This window comes from Parambassis ranga, chromosome 1, assembly GCF_900634625.1.
Source record: "Parambassis ranga chromosome 1, fParRan2.1, whole genome shotgun sequence".
Classification (NCBI taxonomy): Eukaryota; Metazoa; Chordata; class Actinopteri; family Ambassidae; genus Parambassis; species Parambassis ranga.
The window spans coordinates 16175026-16202463 of NC_041022.1; the positions used below are offsets into that span (position 1 = coordinate 16175026).

General features: G+C 40.5%; 1 protein-coding gene across 3 annotated transcripts in view; it reads left to right on the plus strand.

Annotated features, from left to right (window-relative positions):
- Positions 1 to 27438, plus strand: part of inpp4b (inositol polyphosphate-4-phosphatase type II B) — a 76617-nt gene that overhangs the window by 8081 nt on the left and 41098 nt on the right. For all 3 annotated transcript variants that reach the window (XR_003671446.1, XM_028417414.1, XM_028417324.1), the window contains exons 3-5: positions 19758 to 19869; positions 22610 to 22679; positions 25413 to 25560. Coding sequence is in view for 2 of the 3 variants with exons in the window: in XM_028417414.1 (XP_028273215.1) it covers positions 19810 to 19869; positions 22610 to 22679; positions 25413 to 25560 (278 nt within the window). In the remaining variant the exon portion in view is untranslated. The remainder of the gene's footprint in view (positions 1 to 19757; positions 19870 to 22609; positions 22680 to 25412; positions 25561 to 27438) is intronic.

Genomic DNA, 27438 nt, shown 5'->3' on the forward strand with positions numbered 1-27438 from the left:
GTCTTCCAGCTAGGTTAAAATCCTCCTGATCACAGACATGTCCATAAAATAAAAAAAAGATATTACTTGATTAGTCCAGTCCAGTGAGAGCACCAACATATTACAATACTTTGTGCAGTAACACAGTGACCTATGAGCAATAAAACAAACCTTGATTTGCTTCTTTTGTATCATAGGGAGAATCTTGTATTGACAGGTGTCACAGTTCACTTCATCCCTACAAAAACTCACACATTATTTTGCCGTTATTTTGGCCCGAAGAGCCGCTGCTGGTGTGGTGTTTGAGCTTGTATGTGTTATTCTGACAGTCAGTGATGCATGTGTAACACACCCAGACACACCAAGGAGAGTCTCTTGATTTCATATGCTGTTTGCTTGTTGGTTTATCCACTGAGGAAAACATTTCAAAGATGAGCAGCTTTTCATGAGTATGCATGATTCATGGCTTCCACTGTTTGACCTGTGGAAGAGTCTATGACTCACAGTTCACATTAGTTCACCCCCCAGTGCTGCTGCACTGACATGGACAGAAACGTGTATCATTCTGCCTGCTACAGAAACAGATGCTTCATTTGAATACAATGTTTTAATCTGCACTCAGCCGGTTGTTGCAGAAAGTCAGTTAATTGAGGCCGTTTGGCTCAGCAGAGGGAAAGTGGGCCTAGTTTATTTGTGCAAGGGAAGGACTGATTCCCCTCAGTGAATCTCGGTGTGACTTTGGCCAAGTTGTCTTCATAAACTTTTAGATTTGCATTGCTGCCGAGCATATGTGGAGAGGAAATTGGTGTTTGACCAGCACCACTGTGTGTATATGTGAGTATTGCTTTTCATTCTGGTCCTTCAGTAAAGTTCACACAGCTGCAGGGCTGTTCACCTCAAAGCTCAGTCCTTATTTCTGTGAATCCTTTGCATTTCAGCTCCTCTCTCAGGTCTCATGCTCACTTTCATGTGTGCATGCTGTTTGTCACGGATTGTTTTTGTTTTGGTAGCCATGACCAGTTTGATTTAGGTCAGTTTTTTTTAAATGGTTTCAGACAGCGTCATGTTGAATGAGTAGGAGTGTTGGATACATAGACCCCTCTCTTTTGTTGGCACCTGAAGCCACTGAAGTGATGATGAGAAAATCTTACCTTTCTGAAGCTCTCACTCTACCACAGAAAGCACACAGAGCGGCTCTACACACTCACCAGCATACAAACAGATGTAGCACACACACACACACACACACACACACACACACACACACATAAAATACTGATTCAAATAGGAGCTTTAGAATTATTGATTACTTTGAAGTTTGTACCTTTACTGATCAAAAAGCTGTTATCTGATTTAAGGGGAATTATTTATGACATGCCATGGTGGTTTTTGCAGTACCACCTCCAAAAGGAACTCCTTAAAAATAACCTAAAATACCTATTAAACATTTTCATTGAACAAGTAATTTGATGTTAAAATGGGAATAAATTTAATCAAGAGTGGGCTCCTGTAACTGAACTCTTGTGTGTTTGAGTGCTGATTGAGATCAAAGCTCTGAACAGACATTAAGTACTCAGTATTCAAGTAATCTAAAAGAAAAGTAGCACACAGTGAAGCCACTGTGTCATCTAAGGTCAGCTGGTAAAGGTGCTTGGGACGAGTGCACATCTGACTGCAGGTGTGTGTGTGTGTGTCTGTGTGTGTGTGTGTGTGTGTGTGTGTGGCTAGGCACCCATTGCTGCCTAGCCACATTTGTGAGTGTGTTTTGAAGATGTATTTGCATCAAAGCAGCATGTTCTGTGTGTCTTGCCTGGGGTTATAGCCCTAAAAACCCCAGATACAACCTCTCTACAGCTGCTGTGCTTGTTGTAAGTTGGCCTGACTCAGGAGCAGCATCATGCCCACTGTTAAGATTATACTTGTCTGCCTCTTTGCTTGCTTGTTGATATTTTAAAAACCTATAAACATCAGACATTTGTTGACTGTAGTAACAAAAACACCCCATTTTTTCTGGGAATCTGTTACAGTAGATTATTTACACATCCTGACTAAGAAAAAAATAGTGTCTTTTTGTGACTGACATAAAATACAGTGGGATGTTCATGACTTTGCATGTAACACACACAGAAGAATGTAGCATGCAATCGTGCTACCTATTGTGGACTAAACCCTTCTGAATGTGTAAGAACATCTTGCTATATGCTATGTTGTTCAAAGGTAAATAATCTGCAAAAATTAAACCTGACATGAAGCATTTTGTAAATTGCTGTGTCACCCTTCTGTGGTGACTGTTTTAGCTTGGCCTGCTTAGTGAGCTAGCACAAACTCTAATAATTCCAACAATAAGGTAGTGTTGCAGTTTAACAAAAACAAAAACAACCCAAAAGGGGAAAAGAAACTTTTCACCCAGGTGCTACTTAAAATAATTGGAGTCTATGGAAGCCCCAGGTATCCTCTTGCATTATAATGCTACCCTACATGTGTAATAAGATACCTGTCAGGAGGTGATTGGACAAGTTGTGATGTATTATGATTTTCAGAGTGAATAAAGCTTAATTATCCCTTCAAGTAATGTAACAATATTCTGACTGCTACCCATTGAAAGTATAAGTTTAACAGCTCCTGAGAGAAACAGGTTCTATGTTAAAATTGATAACAGCAGTTAATGTAAATAAAGAATGAAGAAGTAAAGCAGGAGCAGTGAAGCTGCAAAATAATGAGCCAAAATGCTCTAGGTAGCAGTTTTACTTATGATCTATCAACACCTAATGAGTGCAGCTTTAACCGTTGTCTCATATTACTGTTTAAAAAACCAGTCATTATATCTGCAGTCACCTAACTTTCCTTTGCATTAAATACTATACTGTCACATTATAGGCCTGCCTTTGCCCTCAGACCTGCACAGAGCTTGCAGTAAATCTCTCTGGTGGTGTGTTATATGGACTTGGACTCCCTGCTGGATTCCCTAAAGACTATTACTCACACAAAATGAAAGAGCTATTATATCTAATCATGATCATGTGTAGTTTTTTAATGATCTGCTGTTTGCAAACATAGATACATACAGCACATAGCTGTAATAATTACAGTAGCTGTTCGTGATTGTTAAATTTAAACACCATTGGATGTTGGTTTTCCTGTGTAGTTCCATTATTGTTGCTAAATACCTTAGGAATAGTTGGAGGTACATCCCTCTTCTGTGTAGAGGTCAGCTCAGTCTGCAGAAACTCACATTCTAAATCTAGCATGGTTTAAATAGGGACCTGCGATGAACAGCACAGCCTGTGTGCTACAGCAGCTGCAAGGATGTCAACGCTGCAGAGCTCTCTCAATAATGCATGTTATATATGCACACAAGATTATTATCTCCAAAAAAGGGTGAGCTTCCTGTTATCAGATATGCAGACACATAACGAACTGTAAAAGGTGGACATGGAAGAACATATAGCATAAGCATCTGTTCATTGTGCTATTTCAGCTCTTTTTTGTCCGCTGCACTCGATCTGATGCCCTCTCAGCCCCTCACACTGGAGTTCCGATTTTGCACTTCTACTTATCTTGAAAACTTCATGCACTCAGTGGGAGAGGCACTCTTTGACCCAGTTCTACAGCACAGTTGGAGATTTGATTTTGATATGAATTTATATGCTTGTGTTAGTGTGTGTGTTGTGTGTACATGTGCGTGCATCAGAAATAGCCACAGCAAGGCTACATTATCACAGACCAGTGCCCTCCACTGCATGGCTTCATGGCTTGGTTATCCACTACTACTGGATAGAGCTTTTCTTCACTGTCCCACCAGAAACAGTTTAGCCTACTATAATGATAATATCATTTCACCACCCCAGAGTGCTTAGTATCACCCTGTCCCAATTCCTATACTTATCCACAGACAGCCAACTCTACCGTACACAGTTTCCCCTGTGACTGATTCTATCTGGGCCTGACCTAAAAGCCTAAAGATCAACTATCTGATCCAGTTATATTGGAAAAAAAATGTGGAATTGGCCACAGGCATTTCTCTGTGTCTGTGTGCTCACATTTTTGTTGTGTTGTGGACACTAAGCTGTATCACAATGTTTACGTGTATGTGTTGGGCATCCTATAGCGGAGGTGTTGCTGCTGAAGTATGACCACTGCAGGAGGTCAGACCAGCACAACCTCTGTCTTATCTCTCTCAGTAACATATTGTATTTTGCACTATAGATGCTTCAGTTCACTGTAAACGCACCGGTAGTTAAACATATAGCCGAGACATTTTAGACCACAACACTGAGAAGATCCAGCTTAGAGTGTTATAGAGTACAATGCAAGTAGATGAGAGAGTGTTCTTCTAAGTGTCTTGGCAGTGCTTGTGGTGTCCCCCAGGGGTCAGTATTATTCCCTAAACTATTCAGTTTGTATGTGAGTGACGTATTCAATGTATCTAAATTAATAAAATGCATATTATTTGCAGACGACACTAATATATTTTACTGTGATCACAACTATAAGAATCATGTATTCTGCTTTAGTACTCCTGTACCTCACTTACTGTGCTGAAATATAAAAATAATTATCAAAACTCACTACATCCACTCTTCATATTACAAAAAAGGACAATACATATTATACACAAGGTTGGGTACTTGGAACACACAAATCCACTTTTTCTGCAGTCAAGAATATGAATAATCCATGATCAAGAGTTTAAATCGAGGCAACTAGACTCAAGGATTGTTTTTGAAGGCGTTTCACCACTCCCCAGAGTGGCTTCTTCAGTTCTGCTGCTGTTCTGGTGGGGAATCTGTGTTTTTATGTGCTCAGGACCTCTGTGGGTGGATCTTGGAGAAACTCACCTAAGACCTGACTAAGATCCCTGTTTTTGGTCAGTTAACGACCAGAATTTGTGCCAGGGTCTGTGTTTAAACTGTTGGACATGACTATGACTTGGATGAATGAGAGCATCCACGGATGAATCTGTGATCTTGTTAAGTGTGATTTTGCACAGTATAATAACTTAATACCTGGTAACATTCAGAAACCATCACTCCGAGAGAGAGAGAAGTCTTACAGTCTGAGAGGTTATAGGAACTTTAAGGTACAGTTGGTGAAAACCATTAGGAAGAGTTTCTGTGTCTGTATGTGGAGTATTCGGATTATAATTGTCACTAGTATTGTGTGTGTATGGGTACTCATAGATATGATAAAAATTAATACAACAGTATTATACAGTAAACTATGTACTATTAACTGGCTCATAATAGATCAAATCCTATGTCATGATGCTTTGTTTAAAAAAAGAGGAGTATTTACATTGAAAAACACAGGAAATTATATGAAATGAGGATAATTATTAATGGTATTAATAAGTATTATTCATGGTTTCCTTGCTTTATCGCTGTAGCTTTGTACAGAAGAACATATGTACAGCAGACTTAGCGAAGACCAAAGGACTCTTAAGGCCACAGTAACTGAGTATGTATGGCTGCTGGGAAATGTTTTATCTGCAGGCTACACATGGAGAGGACTATTGTAAGCAAGTTCTGTGTGTGTGTGTGTGTGTGTGTGTGTGTGTGTGTGTGTGTGTGTGTGTGTGTGTGTGTGTGTGTGTGTGTGTGTTCATTCCACCTGCTTTTTAGTAGGTTGTATGAATTTATCCACATTGCCTTACATGTACATGAAGGCACATAAGTGTGTGTACACAGCAGATGCTGCACACACTTTATATTTAATATTATTAGCACATACACATATGTAAAAGAGGGAATGATTGCAATAGGTTGGGCTTAAAGAAATGCACATATGGCTTCCTCATTTTTCCTTCTTCGCTAAAAAAAACTGCTTCTTCTCTGTACAGTGCTTCTGCATAATCTGTCAGATCCCTCAGGCATTAGGGCTCATGGGCAGAATATGAAAATAACTTACTTGGCCTGTGCTGTTACATAGCATGGAAATGCAAGGGGAAAATTATGAAAAGAAAGAAATACTCCATTGGCAGCCTCCCTTATTATCAGCCAGGAGTAATTACAATTCCAGTAAACTGTGTAGGAACATAAGGGATACCCGTGAGCACATTATAGAGCTGTTAACATAACATCATATTGAACTAGGTAATAGAGCCGTAGTGAGATCTATAAGTCTGAGTAAATCATTCACCAGGTTCTTCCTATAGTTCATTGCTATGCAACATGAGAGACATGCATACAGTAGGTCAAAGAGATAGGACATAATAAGTGGCATGAAGAGGCAAAGATGGAGAGATTTAATCAATCTGGCCCAATGTGGCACTGAGGCATGCTAGGGACACAGCTCATGCCAAGTCCTTGTCTAAGAAATGAGAGGATGATAATGAGGGTGGAAGAAGGCAGGGGAATACTAAGTGCATAAAATCACCCCTGGTTTCTGTTTTTTATGTCATCTTCTATTTTTGCCATGAGATTGAATTGTAGTGTTCCATCATTCAAGCACCCTGCTGGGGCACTGAACAGTGAGCAATGCAATCTTTCCTTCTGCTCCGTCTCCAATGTGTGAATGTGTATGCCAAAGAGAGGTCATGCATAATATCCTGTCTGCAGTGCTTTTTAATATCATCCTCAACAATGCAATTCATTGGCCGTTTTTGGGGCTATAATGGCTTTGAAATGTTTGAATTTCTTGCATGGAGCATGATAATGGTAATGTGCTGCTTCTTTTGTTTTCTAATTAACTCAGTTTATTTGGGGAGAAGCTTTACAGCACTTTAAAAAGCACAAACACACTTACATACAAATACACAACCCCTTTCTGTACACATAACACAACACATGGCATTGAGATATACAAGGATTGCAACTATGCACATATTATGCAGCCATGACAGCCTTCCTGTGCTGTATATACGTGCTGTGTATTGTTCTATGCACCTGTTTAAAAGCACAAGCTTCATTTAAATAACCCTCCACTCCCACACAGTTGTTTTCACCTCTTCTGGATGATTACACCTCTCTTCAAGTTAGGAGTGGAGAGCCAAACTGGTAGTTGTGGGATGTCACTTGGTGATAGGTCAAGGTGTAATTTTAACAAGTGTAACAAAGCTAACAGGCAAGTAACAGATATGTCCCACGCAGTCCTTAGAATAGCACCGTGTCTCAGTGGGTGTCCTGTGCTTATTATTGTATATGTTTTTTTAATGAGTTCAGTGGTCTTGGGTCAGGTTTCCTTCCTGTAAAGCTGCAGGTATCCCTGTGATTTAATATGCATGTGCTGCATCCTCCTGACAGAGGCAGGTGGTTGGAGAGATGGCTGGACAGCAGGGACTTCAATCAGGTGATTGTTGTTTGTTATTATTTAACCAGCAAAGCTACTTTCTTAGGTATGGGAAAGGACCACGGACCATCACCTTTTAGAATCAATAACGTCTATCAATCTATTACAAGGTGAAGCCAAGGAAACCTGAGAAAAGGACGACAAAGTGACAGGTTCAGAGTGAGACCACCCTGGAATTAAAATTGACCACCAACCTGTTTCCAACATGATTGTGTAGGTAGTAGTTAATGGTGCAGAAATAAAGGTACCACTATGCGTGTGTCACTGTGCAGCTTATCATGCAAAACATGCAGTATCTAATTTGAAACTCTGTGTAATGTTTAAAAGTATCCAATGACAGGTGGAAGGAGCCAAAATAATTTCCATTCCTGTGCATAGGTGTTGAAGTACAAACATAACAAGCTAGTTATATCTTCAAACATGTTTCATAGTTCATTTGAAATGTCCCAAATTGGTGTTAAACTGTATCAAATGTTTAAAATATGTTGACTTTGTGCCATTGAAAAGTTAATTGTTATTTTGTTGCTGTGTTTGTGTTCGATCCCACTAACCTTGGGAAACCTCTAGAATCACCATCTCATTGTCATTTTAAGCATCTCAACAAACAAGAACAACTTGCATCCATTGGACCTGTGCTTGTCCAATCATGCATGCTGCATATCCACTGTGACACGTATCTTCCATTAGCATGACAAGAAGCTCATGTTGACTCATAATGTTGACACTGTTTGCAGTAAACTGTGAGTTAGGCTACACTGCAGGGATGCACTACTTGGGTGCTTTTCTATTATGTTGCATTTACATAAGTGGTCACTCAGGTCTGGACTCTGTGTGTGTGTGAGAGAGAAGGAGGAGAGGAGACGATGTGAATTTGTTGTTTCAAGTGTTGCCACAGGTGAACATACACTCCCACAGATACAGGAATACAACACACACCACAGGGTTTGTATCCGATTGAATCCTCCATTAAATAGACTTCATGTTTTTGTAATGAAGGCTGACTGCAAAGTCCACACTGAAACTACCTTCATTTCAGGTCAAGGTCAAATATGTATCTTGTTTCCTATAGCTCAGAATAGCAGACTGCACCATGGAATTGTATTTTATTTATGTACCGAGGCTATTTTTTATTTCATTTTTTTTAGACAGAGCAAGAGGAGAGAGACAGTGAGAGAGAGAGAGATAACAGCTAAAAAAATTGCCTGCCTAAAGTCTTGGCTCCCTGTTCTTCTATTTTTGTGTACATAGAAGAAACAAGCTGAGAAGTGTATTAATATTATTATTGTTACTTCAATATATATGTGCAGACTATTTACATACATGCACATTCCTAAGTGTTAGTCATAGAGTTATATATTTCTTTGAGATGTACAACGTTTCAGAACCAGATTCCCAGTGTCTTTAACATCCTGAGAAGGAGCCTTGGTAGATCTGCCTTGTCTATACCATTGACCTGTGTCAATACAGCTCTTAAGTCCCTTTCATTTACTTGGAATAGGAAGCGAGCTCGGCTCTGCTGCCATAACCTGATTTGAAAGGCTAGTTTTGATAGAACTGTGAGTTCTGGCTGACCTTTTCTTATCATGTTTTTTCAAAGCGATTCTGATTCCCTTGGGGAGAGTTAGTCTGAGGCTCACCTTGTTGCAATCTGTTCACTGCACATATATTGTTTCAGTGTGCGACAGTGTGTGTGTGTGTACATGTTGCTTTACACACGATTTCCATTGAGCATTAAACTGGAAAATGTTAAGTAAAAATCAAATAAAACAACCGAAGCAGCTAAAGGCTTGGTTTGTCAGTTATTTCACCTAATGTTGTTGTTTTGTGTTATCCTTCTTCACGCTGGAATAACATTTATTTTATTTTATTTAATATGTGAAGCTGAGAAAATGGTCATAACTGTGTATCGTATTCTGTAGAACGAGTGTTTAAGGGTGCAGTAATAGTCATACAATAGCTTAAAAACCTTGTATACTGAATATCTACTACAAGTTGTGGACTTGAATAATTGTTTTGTTTTAATTGATTCCTAGCCATTAGTATTCTAAAGTTAGGGTTAGCATAGCTACTGAACCAACATCTTCATTAAACCAAAGATGACGATCCTTTAGTAAAGACATGACACCCCTTATAACACTGAAAGAACCTTCCCCTTTCCCTGTAGCTATTCTTTATTTGCCATTTATTTTTTATTTATCCATCTGGTATGTAATGAATTTCATGTTTTCATTTTTACCTGATACCTGTGGTTAGTGGGTGTTTCGAGAAGGCATTTCTGAGCGAGGCCATTTACTTGCTGTACGTGCCTTTGCAGACAGTGGTTAGCTGTGAGCTTTTCACTATACATATTGAGTTTTTCATGCTCTTGGCTATAAATATAAAACCACATACACAATCAACATACACCATGCAGACTTTATTATTTGCAGCAGCTTATTGGGGAAAAAAAACAGACAATGGACAGCAGGTTGAAGTGGGGAGAACACAATTAAAGGATAATGGTCTGCATTTATATATCTCCTTTTATACTGAAAGGGACTTAGAGCTTTAAAACCACCCTTAAGATTTCACTAGGGACACAGGTTGGTAGAGGTTAGTAAAACATTCAAACTACTACATATTGTCGAAATTTCACCACCCTCTGTAGTGACCTTCACATGTCTGTACATTCATACCCAAATCTAGAAAGAGACAGAAGCCAGTGTCTATTATTTGATAGTTGGGTCACAAAGCAATACTGTAAATGCATGATCATTCACACAGCATTCTCAACAGCACCAGTTAGTTTTTTTTTATCTAAACATGCCGTGTGTAGATGCTTGTTTGCTGACTGAAAGGCTTCTCTGAATGCTTTTGTTATTGTCAACCTTCAATCTTTATTCAGCCAACATTTTGAGGGTGAGGCAGTAATAGTTTGTTGTTTCTAAAGTAGACTTTTGTAACAGTAAGGTAACCCTTTTTTCTTAAAGGCAAGCCTTTACCTTAACTGTGAAGTCAGCATGAAACCTGCCGTGTGTCACAGTTGATTATCACAGTCACAATGATGCTGTATTGTGAAAATAGATCACTTCCAATCATTAACATTCGTGAGAAAGAGTCTCAACTCTTCTGCTGTCTCTGTTCTGTCTTTGTTTCTTTACCTTCATCCGCAGAAAGTTCCTATGGATTATGGGTCTGCTGGATGTGTTAACCTAGATCCCTCACTGCTTCTCTGCAGACACTCACTCACCCATTCCTCTCTGTCATTCTTTGTGTGTGTGAAGGGAAGTGTGGGCACGCAGGTGTATTCACGTTGTTTTACCACCTAAAACACTCTGCAGAGCCAAGGCCTTCCTACCACGTCCCCATTCAATTCTGTCTCAGTAAGAGTCAATGGAGCAAAGAACACCTATCATTTACTGCCTACCTGTGTCAACAAGCCACTGCAATCACCACTAGCAACAGTAGTTGTAACACTCCATGTGAAACAGGGTGAGCTACAGGAGTAGCTCACCCTGTTTCTTTCTTTCCAACACATGATTTGCATGCAGCATGCGGTTCCAGCAGGTCTCCAGGGACCCTGACATAGATCACCCAGGCATAATTGCCGCTGCAGATTTCCAGGTAATAGTTTAGTAATGATGTAGAAAGAAACAATTCCATGCGACACAGAGCAAGGGATTGCTCTCCTACGCAGTCTCTCTCTCTCCCGCTCTGTGTGTGTGTGTGTGTGTGTCCACAATTTGTATGCATATGCTCCTTGCTGTCAAATGTAGATACTCACAACTTTGATGCCTTTAAATGTGCCTCCGCTGCCACAAGCAGTAGATATATTGATCAAATGACTTGCATCATCTATTTATCAAGCTACAAGGTGTGCTGTTTGGCACGGGGTGGACATATGTCTTAACATACTGGTGCCCAATTACTCTGTGGTACAGAGAAATAACCTAACAGCAGAGAAATAGCATAACAGGCAACATGTGTCAAGATATAAATGGCATATGTGGCAAATGGCAGTGTAGCTTAGACCCTAGCTTTTCCAATGAAGGGATAATTATAGAAAAAGTCCTGTTATAGTCATTAAATGGCATTGCATGTGTCAAAAATAAAATAAAAGACAATAAAATGTCATATCTGCAGATGCACAGTTCTAAGTCTGTGTAGAGAAACAAAAGAAATAAGGTATGAATATGATTATCCCTGATGTAGCCTTTTGCTCATTCTACTTTCTGCACTGCCCAGTAAACAGAGGTCATCCAGGGTGTGACATACATTTAAATAGCAGGGTCCCCGTTCCCACCAGGTGCAGCTAGCTGCATAACAAAATAGATGCTGGATTTGAAGAGAAGTTGTGTGAAGTCTGACACTTCTCTTTTTTAGAAAGAATATCAGACAAGCACAATGCACGTTGAGGTAAGAACTGCCCTAAATGTATTCCTGTACCATCCTCCTGGCCTGAGGCTAGTAGCTTGAGGTTACATTAGCTGCGTGTTGCATAACATTACCAAATAACAGACATGCCAGCATTCAAAGTGACCTGTGAGAAATGTACAGTATGCAGGTAGAAACAAAGCTTGCAGCACTCACACAGTGTAATAAGTTACATTATACCTTAACACTTGTTAAACTGTTGTGGCAGAAATAAGTTTAGATTTGCCTAGAAAGCAGGAGAAGATAAACAAGTTCATCAGAGTGCTCCCAGGTTTTAGGAACTAACATGAGAGGTACTATCAAGACATTCAAACAAGGTTAAACAGAGTAAGACTGGCAGAGGTAGAAAGAGAAGAAAAAATGAAGGCTTTGGAAAGAACACTAGTGAGAGATGTGTCTACAGACCTTAGAACAACTGCCAAGACATTAGTGAAGGATTTAGCCAAGTCTGAAATTGAAGTGTCATGAGAAGACAGCCACTAGAGTCCTGCACAGGAATGGACTGCAAAAGTGTAGAAAAAAAGACACCTCCAAACCAGACTGAGGTACGCCAGGTACAACCTGGAGAAAGATTACACACACAGGAAGTGTGTCATTTGGTCAGATAAAACAAACCTAGAGGTCTTTGGTCACAGAGATGGAGCCTTTTGTTTGAAAAAGAAAGGAGATGAGTATAACACAATGAACACGCTTCACACAGTCAGACACTGTGGTGGTGGTGGTTTAATGCTCTGGGGATGCTCCAGTGTGCGTGGAACAGGGAATCTTGTCGGGATGGAAATAATCATTAGAAAAGAAGACTGTCTGACTATCTTGAAAAAAAAAAACAAAAGCAGTCGGCAGGAAAACTGGTTGTGGACGTCATTTTCTTTTCCAACATCACAACAACCTGCAGCAACTCGTCCTGTAAGAAATGACCTTCAGGAGAACAAAGGTTTTTTATTCATACTGACTGTAACATGCAAAAATCTGTTTCTGCACCAGAGGTTTAAGGTTTAGAATCAAGTGTTTTACTCTAATTTATATTTGCCAATAACAGCACCAACCTCAGCCTTTTAAAGCTATGTTTTCGTAATCAGTGTTGAATCCTTTTCCTTAAGTAATAATGTGCTGGAGTTTTGTTTGTACTTTGCACTTGTGCTGTTTATGTTTATGCTGTTTTTAGTAATACCAATTAAGCAAACTATTGGACTTCCATAGTACCAAAAACACTTAACACGCTCTGAATTTAATTTTGTTATTAGTCACAATATGCAAACACAGAAGAGACAGGAAAGTTTAAAAAGGCTGTAATTCACAAATTACTAATATAATAACTTCTAATATCACATTTAATACATGATTCTTTTTCACTTTTCCATGAAAGACAGTGTGCTGATCAACACACTTTCAAGATCAACAAGATTTTATGTCTCCTAATTTCTAAACAGATTACTACTACAGTTTAATTTCCCTATGGGGATTAATAAAGTAAATCTTAATCTTAAAATTGATAAATATTGTGGGAAAATGCAAATTTTCCTGAAATAATTAGGATGTGAAAAGTTCAATGAGCCAACAGCCTGGAACTGAACGGGGCATGCAGTGATGTAGTTATCATACCCAGCCAAGGAATAGTCACACACATAATCTCATTTATAAACCTGTTGCTTCTTATGCATATCAGCCACATGTAAAGGCTTGTTAGGGTGTGTGGGGGGGTTTGAGGGTTGTTAGGATTTGGTTCCTGTGCCCACTCTTACCTCTCTATATATGTGACTCCTTTTTCTTTGTTTGTTTAACTCGCAGAAAAAATAGATAATGTCAAGCCTGATTTGAAGTATTTACATTTTTCAGAAAATCAAATGTTCCCTGCCTTCTGGGGGAAAGAAAAAAGGACAGGACTTTCTTCCGATCCTCCTGGCCTGTTAGACTCTAGACACTGTTGGATGGCTTCTTCTTCAAGAGCAATTAAAGGACAAAACCCATCTGTTTGAGAGATAAAATGGGACTGTGTTTTGTCAGCTCTTTCACAGTTTGTTGAATAATAATTATGAAGCTTTAGTCACTCTCTGTGGGGACATCCCCTCTCTCTCTCTCTCTCTCTCTTTCTCTCTACACTTGAAACAGACTATGTGACGCTCTCTGCTTTTCCAGGACTGGACGCATGTGTGAAGAGCATTTTCACAGCATGCTAGCTTGGTTTGACCCCTTTTCACTTGTAGGTGATAATTTTTGAGTGAGTGGAGATGAAGGTCATCATCCAAACACACTGTACACTCTGTCTGTCGCGGCTCCGTCTGCCCTCTCCCACTCTACTATCTTCTCCATCCACGCTCATCTAATTGTCATTGATCTGCACTTTGCTTTGCAGTGACTTTTTTGAATGTATGCCAGCCATCGTCACCATCAGAAATGCAAGAACACTCGCACCTTTTGATCACTCACATCCTCACAGTGACACCATAAACAACACAGCTTCACATTGCATTGTGTCAGTGATCGTGAGAACTGAATAGCTCAGAGGGATGAAAGCAGACAGCGGTTTTTGTGAGTGCTGGCTGCATGAGGTGACTGCCTGTGATTGACATTTAGATGGTTCAAAAGGCCTTTCGCTCTTGAATCCAACTTCAATAACTGTTTTATATTAAAGAACAAGTTCACAGTTTTGCACATCTGCTTGATAATATGGGTTGTTCAGTGTGGTTGATGGTTAACAGTAGGGATGTCCCGATCTGGTTTTTTTGCCCCCGAGTCTGAGTCTGAGTCATTTGATCTTGAGTATCTGCCGATAATTTTGTGCTATCACAGGGCATATAATGTTGCTTTCCACAGGTAATACGTCCACAAAATGACAGAAACGCATTGCCGAAGATTCTAAATACTACCATTCAAAGTGGTAACTTTCACAAAGCACCCGCCTCATCCCAGTCTCAAACCCAGGACCTCGCGCTCCGAAACCAACAATCACACCCCTACACTACAAGCCAGACAGCCACTGTGCTGGATTAATCTGCGGACATGCGTTAACATTGACAGCCCTAATACATAATGATTGGGAGGCTAATGTATGCAAACCTTTCACATTATCATTACAATATTGAAACTAGTATGTTTCTTCATTTTTTTAACGTGCAGTGTTAAAATACTTAATTTTGTGCCGAGCCGCTCTCCAGGAACATTCTGCTGTAGTCACAGGTAGCTTCTCATTACCATGTTGCTTGTGTAGAGCAGCTTTATGACTGATTCTGCATCTCTGACTTTAGTAATTCAGTGAAATGCATTTTCCCACAGCAGTCATCAGCTGCCTGCTTTTGAGCCGCTGTCTGGATTGATGTGATTGTAGAAGCAGCATCCTTTCTCAATGTTTTTTCCACCTTGCTTCTTCTGTGAAAACAGCTTATCCCAGACAGCCTCTGACAGTGCTTAAGCACTAACATAAAAAGTAAATGTAGTGTGAAGACAGTTCTCGTCATGCAAGAATACAGTAGTGTGTGTGTGTGTGTGTGTGTGTGTTTGTGTGTGTGTGTGTGTGTGTGTGTGTGTGTGCGTGTGTGTGTGTGTGTGTGTGTGTGAGTGTGATGAAACTGGAACAAATAGGATACATTAAAAAAAAATCACAAATACTGTGAAAGTATGCATCCTGCATTGACATTGCTCTTATTCTGCTTACAGCAGATGTATTACAGCAGACTGACAGAACTTTTTAAATAAATTTACATGGCGATCTCATTGATCATGCTGGTGTATTCCAGTTAAATCAGCTTGTTTTGATTGAAAATCCAAACCCTTCGTGCATAAACAGTTCTGGGAATGGTACTGCTGTTAAAATACACTTCATTTGAGTAGAGAAGTGAGTTTTTTTACAAACCTTTAATGGATACATGCAGAGTTTTGCATTAATTTTCAATTCAGAATGAATATATATATTTGGTGGAAGCTCTTTCATCAAGTGGAAACCAGGGCAGTTTTTTCTTTGGGAATTTACTTCAAGTTGTCCAGACAAGCTATAGAGAGAAAGTGCTCAGTATAGTGTCCCCTGGTGATTCTGGGCAGCTGTATGAACAATACGGGCAGTGTAGTCTTAATGATTGAGTCAGTTCTCCAGTTGCAAAATGTATAATGAGTCACATGATGGTGTCATTCATCCCCAGTTAAAACCAGCAGCATCACTTGTAATACTGGCATTCCTCATTAATACTGTCCTGTGTCCTAACATCTGTCCTCAGTGAAAACTAACCAGCGCTATATATAGCGCACCCGTCCAGCTTTATATAGGTCAAGAATCCCATCTACACTTCCAGTGCTACACTTCAAGGCTGTAGTAGTCTTCTTTCCTGTGTAGGATCTCAGCAATTAGTTTCTTTTGACCGCTCCCATTCGTCAGACAAAGCACAGTTTTAAGGTGTCCTGAAGGACTCTTAAACCGATCTACTGCAGGCAAAATCCGGAGAAAGAAGCAGAATAGCTTGTCCCAAGTTCTGCTGAGTATTTTTAGTTGAAGTTAAAGCCCCTGTGAGGGGAAAAGCTACTGGTGTTTTGCTTCATTTCTTTGGCTGTCAGGTGTTTTCCTCTGTGTGGCTTCCCACAGAGAAAAGGGCCTGACGAGCACAGAAGTAGCTTTGAAGTTTTTGATGAACTTTCCCCACCCACAGGCTGTTTAATTCAGACCTTTGAAATGTAAGTACTATTGTCCTTCCCCTGGTAAAATACTGTACAGACAGCAGGGCATTTATTTGGTCACTTTTACTGCATTAGTTTTGTACCTTTTTCTTTGTATTCACAGACAAAGACAAAAAAACTATTTTTGTCAAAGTTGTGCGTTTTAGCCACATTTTGTGCTGGGCTGGGACAGAGTAAAACTGCTTATTTCACCAAACAAAGAAGTCTCAAATAGTAGCCGTCACGATCTGTCGTCGTCCAACCACCAAAGAAGCAGATAATAGCAGCAGTAATGACTGTATTTAATGTAATAGGGGAACAAATAATAATGGTAATTATGTTACAGTGCTGCTCACACTACACATAATGGTGCTCAAATTTTTTCAACATAGCACCACAAATGTTTGCCACAAAAATGGATGCACACGTGGAATCACATTTGACAGTGTTTTATTGATATATCCTTTCTCTGAATGTCTTGTTTTGAACTGCCAGTCCCGTTGATATTTACTGTTCAAAGGTTTAGTTCACAGCTAAGTGAGCATAACAGGAGCTCCTACAGTAAATACTGATGTCTCTGAATCTTCAGGGTAAGAAACGTTACAACTTTTACTACTGAGTAGTGAACTCAAAAGTATGATTTGACACAGATATCAAAGTATTAACTCAGCCTCCAACTGGGATGTTTGGTGTTCATAAAGTGCTGATTACCAAGAAAAATGACCATTTTTAAAGTCGCAGTCACATGGGCAGGATGAAACTTCTTACTGTGCCTGTGTGTCCTAAATTTGAATAATTTATATGGCAGACAGTACTGTAACAAAGACAGAGAAGTCCATTTGTAGGAGCAGATTGCTCATGGACTGAATATTATACTGTGAAATATGTCATCATGTGGCAGTGCCGGTTTGATCGTTTGTTTTTTGATAAACTGAAGTTAAACTTTTATCCTTTCTAGTCAGGTGCTTTGATAAGTTAAATGGTGGCAGGCTCAGAGTTACTGACAGATTAAGGTTAGAATGAGCTGCATTCTGTGAATGAGATGCTGAACATACTGACATGGTGGTTAGTGTGAAGTAAAGTTTTGCCACCTTTACGCAGAAATCGGTTAAAGCCACTGTGAAAACACCCTTTTTTATTCTGCCTTTGCTCATTGATAAACATCAGGTAAGGCTGACATTAACCCCCCCCTCGGTTGTAGGGCCCCCCTAGGGACATGATGCTCCGTGCAGTTGCCTGCCTGTCATGCATGGCTCCTATAAATGCTGTAACAACATAGCAGAAGATACTTTTCATCAATATGAAAACCTCTCCTCCATGACTTCCTTTGATGCGCAGCAATACACCCACCTTGTGTGCTGTAGATCAGCTGAATGGTTGTTGAAAAAAATCAGGGAAGCCCCAGCCCCACACACACATATGGAGATTTCTATGCTTTCTGTATTTTGTATAGAGGGATAGTAGTCTGTATACTGTATGCATGTGATGTATATGACCAAGACATCAAAAGCCTCTTAGTACAAATCGGTTATTTGAAAGAAATTGCACTCTATGCTCTTACGCAGGGAAAGGTGTTTGTAAATTGCAAGAGAGGCTTTCAAAAGAAAATAAGTGTTAAATGTAAGGCAGTTTCCTGATAACTAATTATTTTTTGAATTGTGCCAAATTCATAGCAGACATTTTAAGGACATTATTTTTGTCACTTGAACAAAGCCATCTGATTAAGTGTTGTCATAAATGCTATCCTGGGCCAATTAGATTAAAAAAAGAGAGAGAGAGAGATGGGCTTGCAGGCAAAGAACAATCTGCAGATTTGTTTCCATGCCAGCTCAAACAGACGGAAAGAGAGGTAGAGGAGGAGGGGATGTGGGAGGGAAGGGGGAGTGGGAGATGGGCTTCTTTTTCAACCACAGCTCTCATCAAAACCTTCAAAGTTAATTTGAGGTCGATTAGCGTGCATGCTGAAAGACTGCACAGAATGTTTACAGTAAACCAGCAGTGCAATGATGAAGCTAAATCACATTATCTTCACCCCTTTGAATGAGCTGTAGAAGGGATCATTCTCTCGCAGACAATAATATATAAGGATTGTATTTGAGCAGGTGCTGAGTTTATGTTTGGCTACAAATCAAAAAAATCACTATATATCTTTCAAAGGCATAGTGTAAGTCAATTATCTGAAAGTAACTCTAACAGTCTCGCTCTGTTTGAATGGAGGGTTTCATTAGTGGATTGCGGCAGAGCAATTTTAAAGAGTAGAGGGCCACAGTAACCCCTGCGGTTTGTCTTGGGAGGGCTATCGCTGAATGTGACGCATGTTAATCTCCATTTCCACGATTATGTGTGGGCCACCGTCAGTACATACTGTGTGTTCAAAGTCAGGGTGACTTTCTTTCACTGTGCTTTAGAGGACTGAAGCACGTTGGGGCGGTGTGATGTGGGGGGGCATGATGAGGAATGGTAGGAAACAGGAAGATGAGCAGAGTAAACACTGAGACAGGTGTCTGGCAGGGGACAATGATTAGATTTATAAACTGGCCAATGTTATTTTCTCTGCTCTGAGACTGCTGTTAGACATTAAGCACTAACTGAGGCTCCAAGTGTCCCACTGCAGAGACACTTTCCCTCCATCTACCTCCCAGTCCTCCTCTCCTGTATTCCCTCACATTACTTCCTGCCTCTCCTCAATGTCTCCTCTTCCATTTCCTCTTTTCTCCTGGGTGCATCTCGATTTTCTTTCTTGTATCCGACTAAGATGGATTGGCCTTGAAAGCATCCTTTCTGTTTCCATCACACCTCCCTTCCCTGTCCCTCTAGACCATTGGCTGGCACACCACATCCAATATTTTCTCCAGCTGGAGTGGAACTGAGCACATTAGGGATGGGTCTGTTAAGGTGATCAGAATTGCTCCCGCCATGCCCAGGGACCATTTTTCTTCATTTAAGAGCATCTGTCGCACTGTCAATACTATAGATTTTCTATCAGCTCCTTAATCATAGCTCCATGATTGGGAAAGTGATTGGTCGGGCTGTCTGATATGAAAACTCTAGTATCAATTTCGTCTCTGTCAGGGCGCACAGCCTGGGTTATTAGACCGCCATTTGAACAGTTAGACGGAATGTTCCCTCCTTCACCCCCGTCAGCTCCCCAGCCGGAGCCGGCTGGGCTTTATTCTGCATGCAGACTCTTTCACAAAGTCTGTCAGGAAAGGGAATTGCAGCAGTGCAAGTCCTGATTTCACATTTTATCTAAACGGCTTCATAATTTCACAACCTGTTTGAGGCCGGAAATAAGCTTATTAGGTTTTTGGAGAGTTTGGGGGCCCAACATGAAGATTAATATTTCTGAGGCACACAGAGGGGCTGTAACTGCAGGGAAAGATTAAATAAAGAGGCTAACACTGGATGTATTTTTTTCTCTTCGTGTCTCCCTTCAGGTCATCTGATGGTGGGTGTGCAGCAGGAACAGTTGTGGTGAATCGTCTGAAGATGGGTGAGATGGAGGAGGTTGACGTGGACCACATCACCACCGACATATCGTCACAGAAGGTAAAAAAAAAAACACTGTACAAAGCAGGAGTCTCCATGCGCCAGATGCCTTGTGCTAATACTGGGATTAGATCGGCACTGCTCAAATCCTCCAATGAGATTAAATAAACTTCAGTAAACACTAATGGGGATATAGACATGGAGTGTGATGTCTCTGTCTTTGAGTACATGCAGGATTTTTCTCTATCTTTATGGATACAGAATTTAAATACATTTGTTTTTATCTTTAATTCCTTTATTTGATTAGCCAAAGCGTTTTTCCCGTGACTCTATCACCACTACTGCTGCCGCTCTTCTTCTCAATCCTAATCTCACCCAATACATACTGTTTAACTGGGCTTCGAGGTGACTCACATAATCTGAGGAAAAGAGCAAGAAAGAGCGTTCTCCTTCAGAGTTTGTCAGTAAACTGAAGATTGTGTTGCTCACATGGGATGCCTCCACACCAAAAATGAAGTTGTATGTACTCTGATTTTTTTTCTGTACCTTTCTAAATGGATTTGTCAGGCTAATGTGTGCAGCAGAAGCAGTAGTCGGGTATTAAAAAGTAAAGAAGCATTAATGACGTCTCTGATATGTGTAGAGGTGCCGCAGAGCAGCTCTGCATGGCAACACAGAGACTTGTAGTCCCTGCCTGCCGCTGATTTGCTGTTGCATGTGTGGGTAATTGTGTGTGTACTTGTATGTGCGTGTATGTACATGTGTGAATCACTGTCTTATATAATTGACCGAGGGCTTCGACATGGCTGACTGGCTTTTGGTCCTGCCCACCCTTGTTGCTGGTGCAGGGAGGTTCCCTGCTAGCTCCACTGTGTCACTGACAATCTGCCCATGTCGCTTTGATGAATGTGTTGCCCTGTGTGTGCGTGTGTGCTTGAGCGTGTTGTCATAGCACATTTCCCTTGTGTGTGTATGTGTGTTGTTTCTGTTGTAGGAGATGAGGCAGGAAAGAGGGAAGGGATATGACAAACCTTAGGGGAGGTACGCCTGAGACTCAAAACTCACTTGTGGGGAAGTTATAGTTCAAACTACCTTATGTGCGTGTCTTGTTTGAATTTACATATTTGCACATGTTAATATGTCTGTGGGGGGGTTAGAGGCACTTGTTTGATCGTTCCCGGCTGTTGCTTGGGTGGCTGGTGCTCATGAATATCCCACTGACCCTGCAAAAACAGTCAGCTGAAACAAGAAAGGGACTCCAGTCACCTTTGATCTCATCCCTTTACATATTTTAGTCATCAAAGAGCCATCGAACACATGCTGCCCGCTGCCTACAATTACAATGGGACTCCTTCCACAGCTGTGGCCCTTGGCTCATTGTTTATACTTTTCATTAGCCAAATGTTGTTAGAGCCTGTTCTGTTTGTGGGCTTCTGGATGAGACTACAGCTCTTGGTCAGTGTCTTTTTTTATACTCAGAATTAGTTTCAGTGCTAGGGAAGGTGATGGATTGTTCCTAGCAGCCATTAAAGTCTTTTTTTTTGTGGGGACAGATTTGCCTGTCTCGCTGTGTGTAATGGTTCATCAGACAGTCTGGAGCTGACATACTGCCAGCAAAAAGATTTCTAGTTGTCAGTATTGCTGCAATGAGGAAACCCAGACTTAAAGCATTAAGAAGCAAAGTAAAAAGGGCCCCAGTAGAGGTCTCATTTTGACATTTGCATAGAGAGTTTTACATTTTTAAATGCTCAAAGTTTGTGTTTTGTTGATTTGGTAGCCCCCGTGACGCTGCACTGCAGGAAGAAGCGGGTTAATGGATGATGGATGGATGATTTGGTAGCAAGGTTAAATGACACAATTGTTTGTATATGTCACTGTATAACTTACTAACTACTGTGACACAGTGCATCTTTTAACATATGTCAAGAGATCATTTAAGTGCATTTACATGGTTCTCCTTTAAAAACAATGTAGTGAATTCCACTCCAGTACTGCAGTAAGGACACATGAATAATGTGTCTGCTGCCCTGTAACAGATTGTAATTGTAAAATTAAAAGCATTTTATTAGGTAAGGTTATTCTGTGCAAAATGTACTATATGTCAAGTAATGGTAGCTTGAGATTTACTGTCAGAGGAGGAAACTATAACATACGGTGAGCTGATAATGACTGATGTTGCAGTGTGGGTAATAAATTACAGATCCACCGCCCAATCAGTGAAGTCACAGCAAGTGTTTTCTTTCAACAGATGCCTACTGTGACCTCGCTGATTGCGGTGCAGGCAGAAGTGCAGCATGCTCAAAGATGTGAACTGAAAGAGGGGAGCGTGTCAGCAGCTGCTTGCTCTGTGTGGTTCCATATGTAGAGTGTAGCCTTTAAATGTAGTAATTGCAATGTGCATAAAATAAGTACAGTAGCGACTCTTGCTGTTGGTTGCCACAGCTGGTTGTCTCAGTGAAATGAAATGGCATTAAATTACATTGTTGCAATGCTAAACCACATAAAACAACTGCAAACCAAAAACATGAATACAATATATTAATGTGTGAATGTTTGAATTAGCAGCATTTAACACAGCACTAAGAAGACTGCAGGCATCTGAATGACAAAGGAATTATGAGCTTTTATACCAAAGCCAATGCAAGCAAATATACTGGGCTGCTAAATGCACTGTTGCTGTCAGGCTGTGTTTAATATATGTGTTGTGACATTAATAATTATTTAAGATACTTCACTATTCCTGTTGATTGATTGATTTTGTCTCTCTCTCTCTCTCTCTCTCTCTTTCCTTCCTCTCCAGTGTCCCTTGGTTTGTGAGTCTGCGCACCACTCCTGCATCGACAGAGAAAATAACCCACTGACAGGGCCAGGTATAACACCTATAATTTCACTACTAAAAAATAATTTCTCCCTAATTTCCTTTTCTACCCAATATTTTTCTTTGTCCCTCTTCAAAGTTTCTTTTGCTGCAGAAAATTGCAAGAATGCACCCTTTAAGGGCCTCTAAGGACAGCTGAAATATACTGTATTCGCTTGGACTCTATTTAATGCCTACCTCCTGTAACTTCTATGCTTTACAGTCCCTAATTATTCTGCATGTAATTAACATTAAACTGCCCTTCAATAACCTTTTCATTAACAAGATCTGAAACATCTCTGAGGTATCGTTTTTAATTAAACATTTATATTTTCTCTGCTATGATTTCGTAGAAGTCTCTGGGTGTTTTGAGGCAGCTAGGGAGAAGAGATAGAAGAATCCAACAATGTGGCGAACCTGCTTGGTTCTTTGCGAGCTAACTGAAGATGAGCAAAAGATGCCATGCGAGCTGCGTGAGACTAATTTGGTGGCAACACAGAAAGCTTGCTTGCTAGCTGATAAAGAAAGAGAGAAAATGAAAGACAGACTTGAAAAGGTCACAACTCCTGCTGTGTTGAAACTTCACAGCCCTTGTTCGGAGGAGGCTTGAGGGAAGTAGTTTCCTTTTTTCCTCATCCCTGCCTCCTCTCTGAGCTCTCCCCAGCAGCCCCAATGCATGTTGTTATGGTGTCATTGTCGCTTTCTGTTTCTACTGTGATTAACTAGTGAAGTGAAGCCATGTTTGCAGGTGCACATCTGCAGCCTGTCAAAACAATACCCTCCCCGCAGATACCACCAGATTGAGTAATGCAATTTAGTCCTCCACTTTTATTACCTTTCAAAATGAGCATGCAGCGAGCCTGGCCCATGCACAGCGCATCTAGGGAAGTCATTTTCTTAAGAGGTGTCAGGACGGGAAACAAAGTCGTCTGATTGGTGGTCAGATTAGTGTGGTGGCAGGGGGGAGTTCAGGGGTTAATCCGCTTCTCTGATGGAGGTGGAAGTCAGCAACTGTCGCTCTTCCGATTAAGGTTGTGTCTTCGCCCCCTTTCTCTCCATGTGTCCCTTGCTCCCCATTTATTTTTGTCATCCACTTCACTTTCTCTAATCCCCATGCCAACAATGTCTGAATATCCAATTTCATTAAAATGCAATTATGAATCCTTTCAGGGGTCATTCTCAGGCTAGTCTTAACCTTAATCATTCATTTCAACATCCTCTCCAGCACAGAGAAAAATAATAACTCTGTGTACAGTCTTTGCCTTGCAGTCGTTGTACTTAAGAGTCTCAATTGTCTGTACACATGTGGGATTCTGTTCACACAAATTATGATTTGACAAATTTGAAAAACAAATTGAAGTTAATAGCCTTTTCAGCAATGTGCAGTGGGATATCTTTCAAAGAATGCACGCAGCTTAGATGCACTGAATGTATTTGCTTGTGAAAAGAAGCACTAATTGAAATTGAAGGTTCAGAGGCGTCTTTAGATGTCAGTAATGTCATGTCAGAGTCATTTCTAATGTCTTTACTATGGATACCATAGGTTAGTACACACACGTTTTTAAATTACATAAAGACAAAAACAGGGATCTTCTCATTGCTTCCCTGTTTGTTTGTTTTTCGTCTGTGGCACTTTTATTTTAAGACCAAGTGATAGAACACTATAAAAATGGGTATTTGGGATCTAATGATAAAGGGTCTGTGTGTTACTGAACTGAGACAAGTAAACTGAAAATTCACATTGTTCAAACTTGTGTTAAAGCTAATCAGGCAGCACACATCGTGACGTTTCATCCTAAATTAATGCCCTTACAGGACCCTCACTTTTGAGCACCTTCTTACACCAGTCTGAACTGAAGGGCACCACTGAACTTTAATGCTCGAGGACAAATGACGTAGCAGCACCAGGATTAATGGCCTGGATGCTAAGATGACTTTGAAGAAGAACTTGCAGTACAGTAGGAGCTGTTTGTTATGGGGAGAATCCTCTGCATTGTCAGTAGCAGTATGGAAGTATGGCTCCCACTTTTGAATTCAAGCATTCATTTTTCTGCCATGCTTGTTTGACTACCGCTAGCAGGATTGTCAATGTTTCACCCCGGGTGCTTCAGCTCCGACTTACCGAGTGACTTTCTTTCTGACTGCAGCTCTGCAAACGAAGAGGAGTGGTAAACACTGTTTAAAGCCCAATGCTTCCTTGCCCTCTGCTGCTAGCATGCAGATAAGAGCATTAGAGTTTTTTTCCCGTTTCCAGCCTTCGATTGCTGCTATTAGCCACTCTCTGCAAAAAGCAAGAGGATGGGGCTCGAATGTGAATTGGTTCTAATGGAAGAGCTGTTGGTGGGGTTAGCAAGGAAAGTTTCAAAAGGAAAGATTCAACTGACTGTTGTACAATAAATAAGCAATTAAAATGGAAATGGAGGAAATAATAGGGCAAAGATTAGCAGGACATGGTCTCTGTATTTTCAGCTGTCTTGGTTTGCTCTGCTGCCACTAAAGTCGACAGTAAGAGAGAGAGACAGCCTTGGAAGATGAGAAACACCTTATCTATGGCAGACACAGTTATTGATTATAGAATTTAATTTGTGCTTCACACCTTATGTGACTTTTGAAGACTTTCAGTCTGTTCTATGGCGTCCTTGAGGCAGGCAGCTGTCAGAGTTGGTTTAAATGTTGTGTTTACCTTTTAAAGAATTTCTTCGAGGAGAATCTGCCATATATTTGTCTTGTCTCCCCCTTTTTGCAGTGTTCAGGAACCCAGTATGCAAGGTGTACAGATTTCAAACAATGGACAGCAAGTGGATGCTTGTGCGGGAACAAATGGAGGAGTGCACTTTGTCGTTTAGCATCCCCAAACAGCTGCTTTACCTGTACGTTCAGGAAGACATGAGCAGGTAAGTCGGTTTATTCTGTGGACGTCACAATGCGGCAGTGAGTTCATTTTCTGTTTTGTGCACACACACACACACACACTACACACACCAACTTATTTGCCAGCAAAGAAATGTTAAAAATGTTATTTTCAATTTTAACCCCAAACAAAAGACATATGTATAAAAAACATATAAATAAGATGAATTAAACCTTTTAAAAAGAGACAACCTGAGCAAAAGGAATCAGAACCATTATGAGAACTAATCTAGATCTCCACATTCTAAAATATGGCTTGAGTTGCTTTGTCCATGTTCCACCTAAGCAGTTAATGTTATGTAGAGATGAGAGACATAAACCAGGAGTTTATGCAGGTGGCAGCGTTTATGCAGGTTAGCAGGATGGAGGAAGGTCAGACCAACTTATGTTCTTACGCATCTGGCAAATATCATGTAGGCACCGTCATTCTTTCTGTCTGTCATGATGACTGAATGAAGCTGTGACGAGCATCAATATATAAGTGACTGATGAAGTATCCCACGTCTGAAAGGAGCTATGCTGCAGTGAAATCAGCAGGGTGCAGGTGAAGGTGTGTTAGCTTGTGGGTGGTGTTGTCCTCTTTTTCTACAGCAGTTCTTCATTTTTAAAATAATTTGCTCATCTGTCTTGTCCTCTAGGATGAATTTGCTCAGCAGTAGAAGCCTTATAGTGTGATAGCAGCTTGTTACTACATGTTTGTCTTCTCTTGTTTTTTTTACAGTCAGTAGTGACTGTCCTAAAGTTGATACTGTGAAAGAAAGAGGACAGCTTGAGACAATGACAGAGGTGATGTTTCACTAGTCTCTGAGAGTGCATCCATAAGTAGATCAGAGTCCCTTCCCTCAGGGTTGACCAGTGTTTTTCAGACCATTCCTCATAATGCCTGTTGTCCCTGGCAACCCTGTCACACAGGCAAATGAATACAAACACACGACCACATAACTTCAATATGTTTGTTTAAATATTTTTTAAAAAATGCATTTGATTTGTAATTATCACAGACTCATGCATTCACATAGAGAAACCTGCACACCTGTACTTCCACCACAGTTACACAAATAGATATATATTAACCTATTGTGGAGGTGAGCTTCATCATAGTTCACCTGTCCAATAGATGAACTGGTAGGGTTCTTGCAGGGTCTAAGTCTAAAAATGTCTCAAATTTCAAACTTTAAATTTAAGGCCTTAAAAAGTCTTAAAACGACCAGATTTTCACCCAAAGGTCTTAAATTTAATCTTGCTCATTCCTGAGTAAAACGCCGCAATCAGAATCTGCTTTTTCATTGTCTCTCTTTCTGAGAGGCTTGGATAGCTACTATTGTTGGAATGTGGCACTACAAATCCAGCGATAACTTCTGGTCAGTTTGCCGCCATGTTTGAGATGTCTGCGTTTCAGTCACTTCGCATTCTTGTCGTAGACAACACGGGGAAGGGTGTTTTCAACAAGGCCTAGCTTGATAACAGCGATTTTCGCAGCTGGTTGCAAGTGGTTCCCAGCAAGCTCGCTATTAACCTTGCAAGAGGGACCATCCAGTTAGGGACCTTGGGTGTGAAAGCGCTTGAGTCTCACTCCAAGGCAGACAAACACCAGCTTGCTGTAAAAATCCTTCAGCGGGCTCAATCTATCACCCAATTTTGTATATCACCCCCGCCGCCCTCACCTTTCTCAGCGGTCACCTGGTCCCTCTGCACTCCAGCGCAGTGTCACTACCACTTCAACTAACAACCTTTGAGCAACATTTGGTTCCAAAAATTAATTAAAGCATCTGTCATATAACAGTTGTACTGTTATTTGCAGCATCTTGTTTTGGGTAATGCGTCGTGTTGGTCTAAAATTTAATTCAAAATGGTCTTGAAAG